Source organism: Columba livia, chromosome 2, assembly GCF_036013475.1.
Source record: "Columba livia isolate bColLiv1 breed racing homer chromosome 2, bColLiv1.pat.W.v2, whole genome shotgun sequence".
Lineage (NCBI taxonomy): Eukaryota > Metazoa > Chordata > Aves > Columbiformes > Columbidae > Columba > Columba livia.
The window spans coordinates 6,913,940-6,929,957 of NC_088603.1; the positions used below are offsets into that span (position 1 = coordinate 6,913,940).

General features: G+C 41.7%; 1 protein-coding gene across 3 annotated transcripts in view; it reads right to left on the bottom strand.

Moving 5' to 3' along the window:
• Positions 1-8,379: 8,379 nt before the first annotated feature.
• Positions 8,380-16,018, bottom strand: part of ACVR2B (activin A receptor type 2B) — a 100,584-nt gene continuing 92,945 nt past the window's right edge. For all 3 annotated transcript variants that reach the window (XM_021301214.2, XM_065050382.1, XM_065050381.1), the window contains exons 8-11: positions 14,591-14,705; positions 12,871-13,009; positions 10,189-10,319; positions 8,380-8,659 (exon numbers count right to left, since the gene is read on the bottom strand). In XM_021301214.2, coding sequence (XP_021156889.1) covers positions 8,465-8,659; positions 10,189-10,319; positions 12,871-13,009; positions 14,591-14,705 — 580 coding nt within the window. In that variant the 3' untranslated portion in view covers positions 8,380-8,464. The remainder of the gene's footprint in view (positions 8,660-10,188; positions 10,320-12,870; positions 13,010-14,590; positions 14,706-16,018) is intronic.

A 16,018-nucleotide genomic window follows, 5' to 3' on the forward strand; every position in this document is an offset into this window, starting at 1 on the left:
CATATATAAAAAATCAGCACACTTCAATCCAAAAGGGGTTACAGCAACGAGCTTAACTCTCTGTATACTTTTTCTTTAACAGGATACTTTAGTATAACTTTTGTTAACTCAGTAGTACAAGCTATCTCTGTTCTACATTTTTATAGCTACAAGAGTGAAATATAACCTACAACATTTACATTTCACATATCTTGGTATACAAACAGTACTTATTGAATTTGAGCCAAGGACCAAAAGACTCTTTAAAAATTATTTCACCATCTGATAGAGCTTCCTGTAATTTACACTCAGTTTATTCTGCAATCTTCTAAATCATTTACTTAATCTCATAGTTTGAGTTTAAATCCATTCAAACTGGAAATCCTGGAGAAACAGGTTACTGCAAACTCTTATGTATACTCTATATATACAAGTTAAGTAACACAGCGTAATAAGACTTAGCTATTTATCCTAAAACTGATATACACATATTTCACTACTCTAGACAAGTCTTAGGATTTTTGTTTCTTTAAATAAAGCACAAATTTAGCCTGTAAAACTTACAATACGATGGTTTAAAATGACGAATGGTTAGGGTGAGATTTCTTTCTGCTGGTGCCAAAACGTTTGCTTGTGAGTTTTGTACTATGCTGTGTTGTTTAACTGTATGTGTCTAATGTTACATGCAGAAAGCTCTTTCCACAAGAATTGACATCAAACTGTACTTAAGTCAACTTTACAGTATAAACTTTGTTAAACTCAAGGATGAACGTGAAAAACATCAACAGGTGAAAGATCAGGCTTTCAACTCTATCATGAGGATCATGCAGAATTCATAAGCGGATAGTTGGAATAGATTGACAATGGCATTGTGCGGACTCAGGGCATAGAATCGAGGTCAAGAATGTTACTTAGTTTGCAGTAACCACCTCCTTCAGTTCTCATCCACCAACAGGTCGCCTTTTGCATCATAGTTATTCCATCAGAAGGCCAGGAGCATTGCAAATGCCTCCATCTGGGAGATTTTAGTACTTCTGTAAATGATTTACCAAAGATGATAATAAACCGTCAGTAGCTGCAAAAACATTAGACAGTCAAGGAAAAACCGGGGAACGAGAAACCTCTCCATTTCTTCCTGTAGTAATAAATAATTACTAGCCATTAATTACCAGTAATTAATCCCTACTAATTGTAAATTCATTACTATTTGGACTGGACAGCTACTATTTTGTCCAAGTAAAATATAGACTGTAACGTTGCATCAGCTAAACTGATACATTTTTTTAAAAGGAGATATTTGGGAGGGGAACATATAGACTAAAATGTTACTGAAAAGAATGGTCTAATTTTTATTTTCCTCCCATCCCCTTTCCTGAACAGAATTCTCTTCAGCAAAGTACCATTAAGGAGAAGCCAGCGTGGCTGAAGTTCTGCTTGTATGAGGAGGTTCTTGGGAGAAGACAGTTGGAAAAAGGGCCAGGCAGGTTCTAGGTTTTGCCAACACATTGGTTTTTTTTGCTGTGCACAAAGTTGCTCTGGTGCAAAGTCCACCTTCAGGAGCTCTGAAATGCTCCAACCTCCTCCTCCTCCTTGGCCATGGTTGGATTTTTGGTTTGGGTTGGATTTGGGGTTTTTGGTTTGGTCTTTTAACAGGGGTGGCAATACAGAGATGCCAGCCACTACTGAATTAGGATTTTAATTGATGGTGACTGGTTAAACTTCAGTTCCTCAAAACAATTGAAAAGTTGAATTAAGAACTGCCAATGCCTTCTTTTTTCAGAAAAAGAGACACTGTAAAGTCTTCCCAGAACATGCTAAAGTTTTGCAATACTAACTGTACTGGAATGTTGTACACTGAGGTTTTGGGTTTTTTTTAACAACTGGAAAGATTAAGAGGCCTCTGCTTCAAAATGGGCCCAAAAATGCAGAAACAAGTGTTTTAGTCACATCATCTGCCCCATTCAAACACTGAAATAAAAGGCTAACAAGGGAAGCACTTTCCTTGATATATATCCAGCACAATGCCATTATAGAGCTTCAGAGAAGCCCTTTTGGTTTCAATGGTGGAAAACAAAAGTTTTGCTTTTTTCCTTCAGTCCTTGGGGTCACTTTACATATATGTATCATAGAGATACATGTATGTATGTATATGATACATATATATAAACACCCATAAATAGCAAGGTTCCTGTTTGTGTATGTTACGATATTGTAGTATCAAGAAGAATCCAGATAGCAACACTGTTTAACATGAGGTTTGAGGTAATTGGTTCTTGAAATACCTGGATCACAGACTGTATCCAGAAATAACAGCTGGGCAATGAAAAGTGTTTTTTCAGACTGAAAAAACTAGTAAAAGGAAAAAAAAAATTAGTTTACAGCAGTTGCTTTTACATGGAAAAATAAAGGCACAACAGAATAGCATTACATTTCAGAACAGCTGGATGGACATAACACAAGTGTGATCTCTTTCCGTGGAAGTGTCCTGACAAAAAGGATTACTGCTTACTCGATAGGTTACAACTTCAGTCAGGGAACCGAGAGTCACCCTTAAAACTAGAGTTAAATAAAAAAGTCCCATGTTGAGTGAGGGACCAGAAGGTGCTCCAGGAACACACGCACACTCCTGGTCCCACAGAACAGGATGTCAAGTCTCCCTCTGGCTTCCACAGGGACACAACTTCACCCAGAACACGGATGCAGGACTCGGCAATTGCAGGAGCCTGCTCGGAGTCACTGAAGCACTAAATTCAAAAGGCAAACTGTCAAAGAGGTTTCAAGGTAGCGCAATGGGTCGTTTGGTTTAAAGCTTTTTTTCCAGTAACTCTTACTGACACCGTGCTGTCAAGGTTAAGGGAACCAAAAAGATCGGAGTGAATTTTCAGTCCAATGGGAACAGTTAGCTTAAGTGAAAATAATACATTTTAACTTTTTTTCTTTAATACTTTTAGAATACCTTGGATTGCTTACACAAATTTGCAATGCTTTTTTTCAAAGTAAGACTTGGCACATGACAGCGTTCCTTTTCTTTAGTGCCTCTGACCAAGACCGTAAAATCTGACGGTGAGAACACAGAGCGTATATCTGCATTTTCTGGTGAAGCCTGATTAGTTGTATCACTTCAGAGAGAAGGAACTTCTGGGAATTGGTTTTATCAAGACTCTACTGGCAACAGCTCCTTACAGATCATATTGTCAATGCAGCAGACGCAGCTGCTAGAAACGGATACGGCAGCGAGCGAGATCAGCCCGGCTATTTGGTCTCAGTAAATTCTTGAACATCCTGACTTCACAACTCACTGCAGCATCACGGCATATGCCAAAAGACACGTGGCTCACACATGGACACTCGCATGAAAACATGGAAAAACTCTTCCTGGTGAAACTGAAGATGGTCATAGGAAAACAATAAGCATCTTTAGCAGAAGGGATGTGACATGCAAGATAACCTAAACATATACTCAGTGCCATCCTCAAAGCATGTCCAAGTACATCCAAACTTGCTCCTCAACTTGGTTTCAGGCTAAACTTGTTTTATCCTCTAGACTTTGACGTAGTGCACATGTAATTTAAACATTTCATATATTTATTTATTTATCTGCTGTGCATACACAGACAATTCTCCCTTTTCCCTGCAGAAACATATTAGACATTACAAAAATAATTTGTGGTATAAAAGAATTGTCACACAATGTAGAATTTTTGTTTGTATATGTAACTAAAATATATATATATATTTTTTTTTTTCCGAAAGTAAAAAAGTAAAAATGTCATTATTTTCTTCTATTATATAGTCTATTTTATTTACAATGTTACCAAAACAATATTTTGCATGTAAAAATGATAATAGTTTGCGGGACACTTCCTGCTTAGCGACTTCTTAAGCGGAGTGTGGCTTGAACAGGACTGCAACACCAGCACGGTCACAGCGTCAGCAACCACCACCTTCCTCTGCAATACGAGTTTATTTCCATACTAAGTGAAACCAGATCTTTTCCCTGCGAAACAGGGCAAGTTCTGACAGTCTGCCTCCAAAGTAGCACAAAAGGAACAAAACGTGTGTTCTCTGGTTTTTGTGCTGTGATATTAAGGGGATCAGGATTCCTAACGGTGAGGCCTGATCCAACCAACCTGGAAATACCCCCCAGCAACATTGCACTGAGCGGACCCAGTTGCTTCGACTGAAACCAAACAACTTCACGTGGAAACAGCGGCAAGGCAGGAGATCCACGTAAAACACAGTGGGGTTACTGGGGAGCACTGAGGGACCTTTTCTTCGTAACAAACATACACAAAGATCTCGGCATTTCCATAGGTGTAACTTTATCTAGCATAGTAAGAGAATTTCAGCTGAAGAACGAGGCAGAATAAAAAGTAGTTTTCTTTTAAGTAGAGAAAACTTTATGATCAGTACTAGCTAAAATCTTTAATCATAACGAATAAGCCTAATACTACTGAACTAGATGGTTAGACTGGTTTATAGCCATCTCTTACAACATGCACGTATATTTTAACATGAGCCACCAACAATTTCCAGCCTTGCCATACTAATGCAGCTTCATCAGTACATCACAGCTCTGTCATCTCAAAAACCACCCAGTTTTAGTTCCTGTGGTATTTCCAGTTTCAAAATATGAACTCAAACTTTCTCCACCTAAGAAACCAGTTCAGCCAGTGCAGTAAATTCCTAAAGGGAGTTACACCAGACAGATGGGAACCCTGATTCCTAAAGTCAAGGAGAATTTCTACCCAGCATATTCAAGAACTGCCAGACAAGAGAGGAAAGTCAACAATAAAATTCCACAGCAAAGTGTTTGAAGAGCTGCATGGGAAGTGAAATTTAGTGCTTGGGAAGTAATGAAAGAGATGTTGTATCCGTCACATTCAAGTGAGCATTAAGAGGAAAAGAGCCACAACTGCTAATTACAGCTACACCTATGGATGTGCCTGATTATAGACTTGGAAAAAACCTCTGCAGTACTGAACAGAACCAAAATCATGGTGTCAATGAGAGTTCCAACGCTAGATTAATGGTGAGGAAGCTACTTGCTTGACAGCTCTAGTGTTGAAAGACCAATAAGTTCATCAGAGCTTGTCGTTGTTAATAAAATAAATAAATACCAGTCTAAAAGAACAGCATTAGCTAAACTGGTACAAATCTGTAAATATGCAAAAGTTCAGGATTTCCTTCTCTGCTGCAATAGCAAGACATACATACCTACGCACATTTAAAATTCCTAACTGAGCACACACACAATTTGGAAATTCTTTTAAAAATCAAGTTTCTGAATCCTGTTGACAAGATGATCTATAAGGAACCATTACACCAGGGAAGATGTAGCACTTTACAATCAAGATTTGGTCAAAGTTTGTCCGGTTGCGCGGTTCCCAGCAGTAAGATAAGCTACACGTGGAGAATTTTTGTTTATGCTTTCTCAAAAGAGAACATTTCAGAGACTGTCTAATAGCCTATTAAAATCATATGGCACTTTCAATAAATACTTTTAAAGCTTCTTAAAGAAATCAGGATAAAAAGCAACTGCTGTAATAAGCCTGTTTTAGCCATCATACATCATGCTGAAGGAAAAAACTCCAGAACAGCAAACAGATATTAACAGTTAAAAGACAGTACAGCTTTTTCTTTCTACAGCGACATGAGCTGGCTCCCACTTGCGGGAAACGGGAGCAAACTCACCTCGAAACAAAGATTCACTCAATCCCGACTGCTCTACGCTCCACCCCAACCCTTACATCACTTCACTTCTAAAACATAGTCACATTTTTTATATAAATCTCAGTGCAGAAATGTATTAAACATGAAAGCCACCGATCCTGCAAACCTGCACGGCTATGCTCAGCGTTAAGCGCTTAATGTCACGACGCCAGAAGAGCGACCGATGCGCTTAATGCTCAGCATAGGCGTGTGTTGCGGCATCGGCCCCAACGATGCCAAATATCACCAGGGCCATCGGCCGGGTCCAAATGGGCTCGTTCTGTCTGGTTTTGTTCAGGTGTTCTCAACAGAAGCACATTAAGAAACAGAAACTTCCAAAACCTACACACGGAAATACAGTTACATGTGTGTACACACTCATATGCAATATACATTCAGTAATTGAAAGAATAGGTTAAGACTTTATTCAGATAGACAAATTAAGGCAATTATCTTAATGTCTCCTCAAGATAAAGGACCATGTCCTCATTTGTGACCTCTGGGTTTTAAAGCTATATTTTTCAAGAAATATATTTCAATTTTCTTTATATTTTGTCCAATTAGCGATTTTGCTTGCTTAATAAATTATATCTGTGCAAGGGTGCACCATGCTGACAATTTGGCAGTGGCAACAAGTCCAACTCATTTATATAATACAGACTTCTTACATTTTCATTCCAGGGTGATTAGTTCAGGACTGCATTTTGGCTTAATGCAAAGAAAAATTTAGACGTTCTGGCATCCAATGGATGTAGCTTTGTCAGTCTAGCAACACACAGAATTCATGCTATATTCAACGTAAAAAAATACAAGAAACAATAAAATAAAATAAAATAAAATAAAAAGATGTACTGTCCTTTCACTAAAACAGACCAAAAAATAACACAGGATGGAAAACAGCCTTCACAAATAAGAGTGAATAATGCCCAGGTACCTTAGATAGGCAGTTATTCTACAACTGTATACAGTTATTTACAATGGTGCTTTATAAAACAAACAAACAAAAAAATGGTAGCACTTCCTAAAAGATTTTGGAACTTTTTTTCTTGTTTTTTTTTTTTTTTTCTTTTTTTCTTTTTTTAAAACTCCCTTGTCATAAAAGCCAACTTACATTAAAATATACTCACTACAAGACAACACAACTAACAAAATATATAATAAAACTCATACAAGTAGAAAATTCTGAGGTATTTCTGGTTTGAGGTGGTCTGTGGTCATGAAGTTTTTAATTCTTGTTTGTTTCAGCTTAAACCTCGGAAGCCACGTAACGCGTGTGTGTGTATTTTGTGGTGTTGTGGGTTTTTTTTTTTAAGTTTTTTGTATTTTTTTTTTAAACATTGCATGTTTTGCAAATTAAAAAAATATCTCAATGTTGAATCAGCAGCATTAGGAACATTCACTGACTAGAGCAAGTTTATGGCATAACAAGAATAATGGTATTTTAGAATATGCACCACTTGAAGACGTAATTTGGAGTTTCGTAAGGAGAAAGCGGTGTCAGAGACCAGTCGGAGAGATGCTGCGATAATCACAGCGGCTGCTCAGCAACCGGGCAGCTCATCGGCTTCTCGGATGCTACAGGAGCCACCTGCTCAGGTATTTCCACCCCCCGACCCCAAATTAAAACATAATTACAAATATAGAGCCATGTTTTTGCACTTTTCCTCTTTTCACCATCTGCACCGGTAGCTTGGGCCGATGGATAATCAACCCCCAGGCCAAATTTCCTGAACTGACTCGCGCGTAGAGCCAGATGCAAAAGTTCTCCAGTATTTTACCAAAGTGCTTCTGAGAACGCACTTTCCCACCTCTTCCAGTGACGCTGCTTAAAAGCGTCCTTCCCATTAGTATCTGGAGTCAAAAAATGAAAGGTAATTATAGTTCTGCTTTGTTCTTTTACCACCCGAGCCCAAGATATTGGCGGAAGCAAGATCGAGCGCCTTGTTTACAGCCACTGGCTCTTAACTCCGCTTTCTCCATACGCTTCAGCCGTTAATACTCTGCCCAGAAATTTCCTTCCCCTCCTCTAATGGTTACCTGAGAAGTAGCTCCATAGCAAATGATGTTTCCCCAAATGCTGCCAAGTCCAACATCACTCTCCCCACCCCTATTCTACGCTCCCCCCTTCAATTCTACCATCAAGAATTAACATTCTCCGCCCAGTTACTTCTTTTTTTTTCCATGTTACAATGACACCCGTTAGATCCGTAAAAGACACATCTGCTGTTTTTTTTTTTTGAAGCTCACTTCCGAAAAAAGAAAAAGAAACTGAACCCGAAACCAAAACAAAACGGGGGGATAAAATCCTTTTGAGGAAGGTGTATTCTTTATATAACAGTCTTAAGTTTCCTCCACAGTTTGCAGCATTGCGTTTTCTAAGATGGTAGGTGGTTTTCCTTTATGTCACAGATGCTCCGCTCAGAAGACAGACCGATAAAGAGAAAACCAGAAAACTGAATCAAATAAAGAAAACAACTGAAGTGAGTTTGTTGAGGTTCTGAGGTACCTGCACCTTTTCTGCATTCATTAGTCGGCACCTGAATGCTTGCTGAAATGTCCATTTTTTTTAATACAGTAGAGCAATGTGCTGGTAAAATTGATCCAATCCAAAATAATAATAATAATAATAATAACAATAATAATAAAAAGTCAAGATAAAATAGCAGCTGCATTCATGTGTTTGTTGGATTTTTGTGTTTTGCGTGTATTTTTTTTTTCCTTTTTTTTTTTTTTAAATCCACTGAGTCCGGAAAGACAAGAGCGAACCAGGAACTTAGATACTAGACTCTTTGGGCGGCAAGTCCACGTTGGTGACGGACGTCACGATGGAGACGAGGCAGTCCGAGGTAGTGCCGTTTACGGATTTGCGGATCTGCGCGATGCGCTCCTCCACACAGCCCGCCGAGAGCCGAGCCTCCGCGTCGTGGTCCCAGCACTCTTCGATGGTCACGCAGAGCTGCGCCAAGCCCTGCGGACAACAAGGGGGACAAAGCACCTTCAGTGACAACGTCTGGACAAAACCCTGTCCTTGCAGTGGACAGGGAGGTCTGCTTAAAGCCCTAAAGAAAAGCTAATATTTTCTTCGTGGTATGGAAATTATGAGATTAGCTTTAACAATTACATTAAATATAAGTTTTCAGGTTTTCTTATGCTTCTGCTTTCTCAGGCTGTAGGGTTTGGTCACATCCCGCTTTTTTTCATAGCTCCAAAAGTACTTTTTTAATATCAACATACATCCAGAGATTCAACAGTTGAAGAGAGTGGAGCATCTCCCATAGGAGGAAAGGCTGAGGGAGCTGGGACTCTTTAGCTTGGAGGAGACTGAGAGGTGACCTTATTAATGGTTATAAATATGTAAAGCATGAGTATCAGGCAGATGGAGCCAGGCTCTTCCCAGTGACAACCAATGGTAGGACAAGGGACAATGGGTTCAAACTGGAACACAGGAGGTTCCACCTAAATATGAGAAGAAACTTCTTCTCAGTGAGGGTGCCAGAGCCTGGCCCAGGCTGCCCAGGGAGGTTGTGGAGTCTCCTTCTGTGTAGACATTCCAACCCGCCTGGACACCTTCCTGTGTAACCTCATCTGGGTGTTCCTGTGCCGGCGGGGGGATTGGACTGGATGACCTTCTGAGGTCCTTTCTAATTCCTAACAATCTGTGGTTCTGTGAACAGCTGAAGCTTTAAAAGACATCAAGTATTATAATCCCCATGGTAAAACCATGAGAGCTGACAGCACCGTATCAGTTACTACAAAATGGTTGTTTTGTTTGCAACGGCTTCTGTAGACATCCCCAAAATAACTGAATTTAGCACTGCTGGACGAGCGCAGCTCTTACTTGAACCCCATTTACCCAGAAACCAGAACAGTCATCCTTATCTGCAACCCACAGCTCTCCTGAACTTCTAGGCAATGAGGCAGCGCACCCGAGTTTAGCCAAAATCGTGGCAGTTTTGTCAAATTAGAGGTATTTAGCTTCTTATTGAAGCCCTGTGAGATTTCATCATCTGCTCAGTTTCCCAGTCGGGGGAAAAAAAAAAATCACCTCTTTTATTAAAAACATGAGCCTGAAATGATCTACCTCTGGGAAACTCACGCTGCACTGGACTTCATTGTCTGCTCGCCTTCAAGTCTAATTAATTTTTCCTCAAAAAATCGCTCAGGTCTTGCATGCTATCTAATTTGTGAGGAACGCGTCTCCAATGGTATGGATCGCTTTTTCTTAATGAAAAGGACTTTATTTTCTGTTCTTTCATCATATTAAATGATTCCTACTAAACCACTGCATGCTCCATGTTCAGCACTGGCTGATTTTAATCAGCTGGTGTATTCTCTAAATACAAGAGACAAATGGAAAGGGGAGCATGAAGGTGCTGAGCCACCCCTATTCCCTGGCACTGAGTTCTCTTTGAAGCTAACGAGTGATGTATAACCCCCATCCCTCATTCCTTGTCACACAAACACACAAAATTTCCACGTTAACCAGGAGGGACGTACGGGGTGTTTCAGCCAGTGATCCTTGAACACGGGGCGCATCTTCTTGTGAACCACCACTTCTTGCAGGTCCTCAAGGGATGGGTGCTGACCTATTTCTTCTTCGAAAGGCAGCATATATTCATCCACGGGACCTAAGGTGCACATGGAGAATGAGGTTACTACAGAAATGTCCTCTGCAGAGCCACGTCCTCCCTGTGCATGAATGAGCTGTGGCTCCAGAGCAACCTCAGCCCACTGCAGCAAAACCTGAAGTTCACATGGCGCTGCAGACAAATGTGATTTACATTCCTCCCGCACAATGGACTCTGCTGTCCCTGCTGCTTGTCTGACCACACATTTCTCCTTGTTGAGTTATGAATCTGAACCCGCCACCAGGCCTCCCAATCCCACCACTCTCCTTGAGGACGCTTGCTGGGTAGCCTGTGATTTATTTTAACAGAAAGAGCAAATCAGCCCATTCCTCCTCATGTTTTAGCATAGCAATTCAACACACAATAACCCAGAGAAAGGTTTCAGCATAGTCATAATTTCATTTTAGGCACTGAGTAGCAAAGTCAAGCATATACAACACTTATAATTTCTTGCTTTGCAATCTGGCTTGTTCATGGGTTTGAGTCCACCCTGACACGCTGTAGCCAGATGCACTTGTCCCAGGTACCAGCTCCCGAATGCAAAATGATTTTTGAATGCTTTAGTTACACCAGTTATGGCTGTGAACTGCCCTGGGCCATGGGAATGAGACAACAGAGTATGAGTACAGACGCCGGACGGTAGGAATAACTTCTGCTTATTGAAATGTCATTTGGCCTTTGGCAATGCATAGATGTTCACTCACAAACACAGCCCAACTTAACTGATGGGCTTTCTCAGGGTGCTCTGCGGCATCACTTGGGATTTGTCAGTAGTGAAGAGTGATCTCTTTCAAGAGCAGAGATATTTCAAGAGGGCTTTTCCAGACTAAAATAAAAGAGCTGAGCACTTTAGCTGGTCATCAACTGTGACACCAAGAACATGATGTTTAGGTACTCAGAAAAAAAAAAATTACTAAAACTGGTTATCATTGCTGGCACAATGCTGGTCACTAAACTAAACTGAAACACTCATTACAATGTATGGCGCAATAATGCTCGTGACCTTCCCTTCCTCTTCCTCCAGTAGGAATAAAGGTTATAAAGAGCTGCACTGGTCATCTCCCAGCCAAACCATCCTCACCGACTATCCCACAACTGGAACCGAGTCAAAGCTCTGTGTCTGAAGTTACATTCATTGCCTTTCAGCTTCACACATCAGGACTAGGGCTAATGGTCACTGAAGCCAGCAGATGTGATTTTGACCACAAAGATGGAGCAGATCTGTTAAATAAAGTGATGCAATTTACACAACATCACTTCTGAGCTGTAAGTGCAGATGAGGTTCAGCAAAACTCTCTCTCATCCCAAAGGGAGCTTTTCCTCCGATTTAATGGTGCTGTGTACAACACCTGGAACATCCTGGCCGGCTGCTGCCTGAGAGCAGCTGGAAAGAGATCACAAACATGACAGGCAAAAATCCAAGTGGGTATCTGGGGGAGCCTCAGCAGAGAAGGATTATTCTTACATCTAACAAAGACCTGCAGTAATGTGGGTACCACTGTGCTCCAACCTTCCTGCTCCTCTAGCATTTTAGCTTTAACTAGTAACTTTTTGAAGGAAACACCTCCTCTTACCACAAGCCTATGCATGCATCCTAATTATAATCAAGCTCCTCAGTGCTACTGCAATACTAACAAAACTATTTGAAGTCCAGGTGAGGTACTATTAATTTATGAACTTGATAGTCAGTCCACAGCACCCATATTTATGCAAGAGGAAAGAAACTGGAGCAAACAGCCTTGGAGCTACTACAGTTAAACAACTGCTTCCCTGACCAGGGGCAACGTCCTGCAAATGGCAAGGATGTCACTAAGGAACAAACATGCTATTTGGACAGAAATGATGCCCCATTTTGCAGCATCATTATAGGATTAAAACTCTGAGAAAAGGGACACCGTGAAAGCCCATCTTTTGGATCACCCAAGAGAAAGTGAGATCCTCCAAACTTGTAGATGGAACAACCCACTGCTGAGAGAGGGCTTGATCAGCAAAACTCAAAGATTAATTCCTAACAACTTATGACAGCAGGGAAATGGACTTGTTGACCCAGGAAGATCCTTCCATCCCTGTGTTCCTGCTATTTTTTCATCAACGGGCTTTCCATTCAGGCTACCACAACATCCTTCACAAGTCAGGCTTGACAGCCAAGCCCAAGGTGAACACAGCTCTTCTCCAGAGCTCCAAGCTTGCCTGGGTCAAGGACAGGCACGCAGAGTCACATGGAGAGCAGCACAGAGCAGGCTTGGGACCAAGGGACACCCATCACTGATGGAGGAGTCACCTTCTCCTTCACCCTCTGAGTTTTCAGCCCATTTGCAATGTAATGGGCACACAGTTAACGCTTGGAGACTCGAACACTACAAAGGTTCTTCTCCACAGAGGGTGACAGCTTATGTTAAAAACCAAGCAAGCGAAAAACAGTTTAGCTGCTTAATAAAAACACACTATCGATGATTATTTTTTTTTAAACAAAGCCGGGCCCATTCTTTAGACAGCTAAATGACATTGAAACAGAGCCCTCCTCCGGAACAGAGAACATCTTTATTCTTACCATCAACTGCTTTACATCTGGAGACCAACTCCCACAACACCAGTCCCATTGCATACATGTCTATTCTAAGGAAGGCGTCTCGTTGGAAGTTGATTGCTCCCTCTAACACTTCGGGAGCCATATACCTCCTTGTTCCCACCTACAGAGAAAAAAATAAACACAACTCAGGTTACATTCCAGTTGGGCCCGTCAGCGTCCGCTGGCTGGAGATGAATGACAGCTGGTTTCATTAGCCTTAAGGCTACTTCTGCTAAAGCTGCACCTCACTTGAAAAACAAGCAAAAGGGAGCTGTTTTCTCTGACACCGATTCTCATTAAGATCACTCGAGTCTAGATAAGCTACCTGAAGGAAAAAGCCAAAGTGCACGGCTACGCGTGTGATATTCATTCAGCGTATGCTACAGGTCTAATTTAAATGCAGCGCAGCACAGTGAGTACGGATGAAATCCTGCCTTCCCCACATCCCACCGCATCTTGTTCCATCAGCACATGCTGCATGAGAAAATGCTGTCTTTGGAGACACACAAAACACCCTGAGGTCAAGTCAGACTTGGTTATCGTAGTTGTTGAAAGTTCAATCCCCTTTCATTAAAAGGAAAAAAAAAGAATATATAGAGATATAGATATAAGAGAAAAGTAAAACACTTATATCCTGAAATGGTAGAAAAAGGTGTTGGTTTGACAGCCCTAGATAAAACAAGTCTGTATATGCAGGAGTGGTAAAGCATGAACCCTGCAAAGTCTACCCTGCCCTCACTTGCCATGATCTGGTTTGGAAAAGATCCCCTCTCGCTTTGAGGGGAATCAGTCCTCATTATAGTGTTTATCTTGTTGTGTTTAGTCCAGGTAGAACTGCACTGAGCTCCTCATTTAGTTGTGGTTATACACGTGGCAGAATTCTAGCCCATAGTGTAGCAGAATGGAGAGGAGACCAAGGAGAAAAAGCCCCTTTTTAACAAGGGAATTTAAATGCCTTTAATCTTTTCCTTTAGGAATTTTTCATCTGTTCTTGCTGTCATCTGAGGCAGTGATGACAGAGGGAAGCCAGAATGTAAAAAGGCATGTGAAATACTAGAAAAGGCCAAAAAAAGGTGGCAAAAATGAGGAAAGCTGGGGGAGGGCTAACCTAGAAAAGCATTCACTCCTTCTGGGATAAATGTAAAGAAGGGAGCCTGCTTGGGAGACAGGAATTCAGAAAACCCCGGAGGCACAGGGAGGGGATGCTGGCCTTGCTGTGCCCCAGCATGAGAGCAGAACAAGGGGCCGCTCACCCCAACGCAAAGAGAGAAAATTAAAAACCCATAAAAATGTAGTAAACTGTTTATGCAGCGCACAGCCAGCTCGTGAGATCTGCCATTGCTAAAGGTCACCCAAACGGCCAGCCTGGCTGAATCCTTAAAAATAATTGAATCATTTTAGGAGTATTAATATTTAATACCAAGACAATAAAGAGTCAGCAAGTCCCATGTTTGAAGGAAAAAGCCGCTTTCCCCAGGGGCTGGGGGGCTCCACCTGCACAGCGGTCGGGAGGGTCCGAGCGCTCTCACCGCTCACCCAGATCAAAGCAGCTCCTGGGACTTATGTTTGAGCATGAGCTTTTGCAGAAAACACATATCTCGAAGAGAATTAAATGTGTCTATACAAACTATGCACCCCCCCGTCCTGAGGACCTATGACAAGCTCAACTTCTTAAAATGTTATTGTTAAAGACAATGATTACCTGTCCATGAGTGTCCCCTGGAGGTTTTCCAGGTTCAAACCGTACAGCTAGTCCAAAATCGGCCAGCACTGCCGTCAAGTCGTTCTTCAGCAAGACATTTTTACTCTTGAAGTCCCTACGGACAAGCCAAGAAACAAGTTGGGGAAGGGTTTATTACAGCACGCATCTAATTCACGTTGCAATACACCACGCTGCAAGTCTATAGGCTCAGCAGCCCCCAGTAAATCAGCTCCCACTTCTTTCCCCAGCTGCCCAGCATGGTCAGTGCTGGAAAATTTGGCTGCTCCCTGCCATCCACATCCCTAAACCACAACCAAGTAGTCTGTGCTGCCTGGCACAGAGTCAAACAGACTCTACGGTGAATTAAGCTCAAAATAAAAGTAAGGAGAGATAGGAAGAGGGCATCATAACCGCAGGTTTTAATTAGAGCAGGCACTATTAGGCACCATTTCTTGCTCTGTGAACCCCACCTCTGGGTACTTCTTATATTTCTCACTCCAACAACAAAAACAAGACAGGTTAAGGGGGTCCATTTACTCTTTATCCTAGTAAGGATGTTTGCTCCCGTTGACAAAATTAGATCTTCCTGGAAATTAGCAGATGCTGGTGTGATTCTCTTCACTCTGACTATGTGTTTCAACAGACTCTGCCATAGTCATCTATTAAACTTATGGTGTAATTGCTGGATTGACCTCCCCTGGAGAATTTGGAGGGCTGGGAAACAAGCAGGGAAGGGGGTGATAAGCTGTCAGGATCACACTGGGCAGCTGATGGGCTGGTATAAGCATTTGCAGTGGAGATGGTGGCTCTGTGCTTGAAAGTGGCTTTACAGGGACATTTGTGTCAGTCCTGTGCAGCTCAGGTAAATCTGCATGGGCTGGAAAGCGGTGGTGGAAGAGGGTCACACCGAGATGCCTACCCAGTCAAGCCCTGTTCCCTGGGCTTCCCACATTTTCATCTGAAAAGGAATGTTTGGTAATCTAATTAAATTACAGACCTTAGACAGCAGATGGCAATTGTCCTGTATGCTCAGCATTATAATTTCCCTATCATCAATTCACTCGGTGACCCTGCTGATTGCAGGACATTGCAGGCCTGCACAAAATAATTAATGAGGGCAGATACAATTGTTCCGCACTAGAGAGACCTGTCAAAATTCTTTGGGAAGAGAGAAACTGCTGGACCATAGAGAAAGGCTGCTTGCTGCGGCCTCGGATGCCAGAGCAACAGCTCAAAGCACCACGAGCAAAAATCATCCTGTAACAACCAGCCCCTCATTCTGAGCTTAAAAAAAACCCAGAAAACAAACAAACAAAAAACCCCAAACATAGAAACAAAAAAAATCAGAAAAATGATATTTCCTTTCTTAGCTAAACACAGCGCTATGTGCATTTCTGGCTTGAGGATCAAGATGGGGGAAGAGGTGGC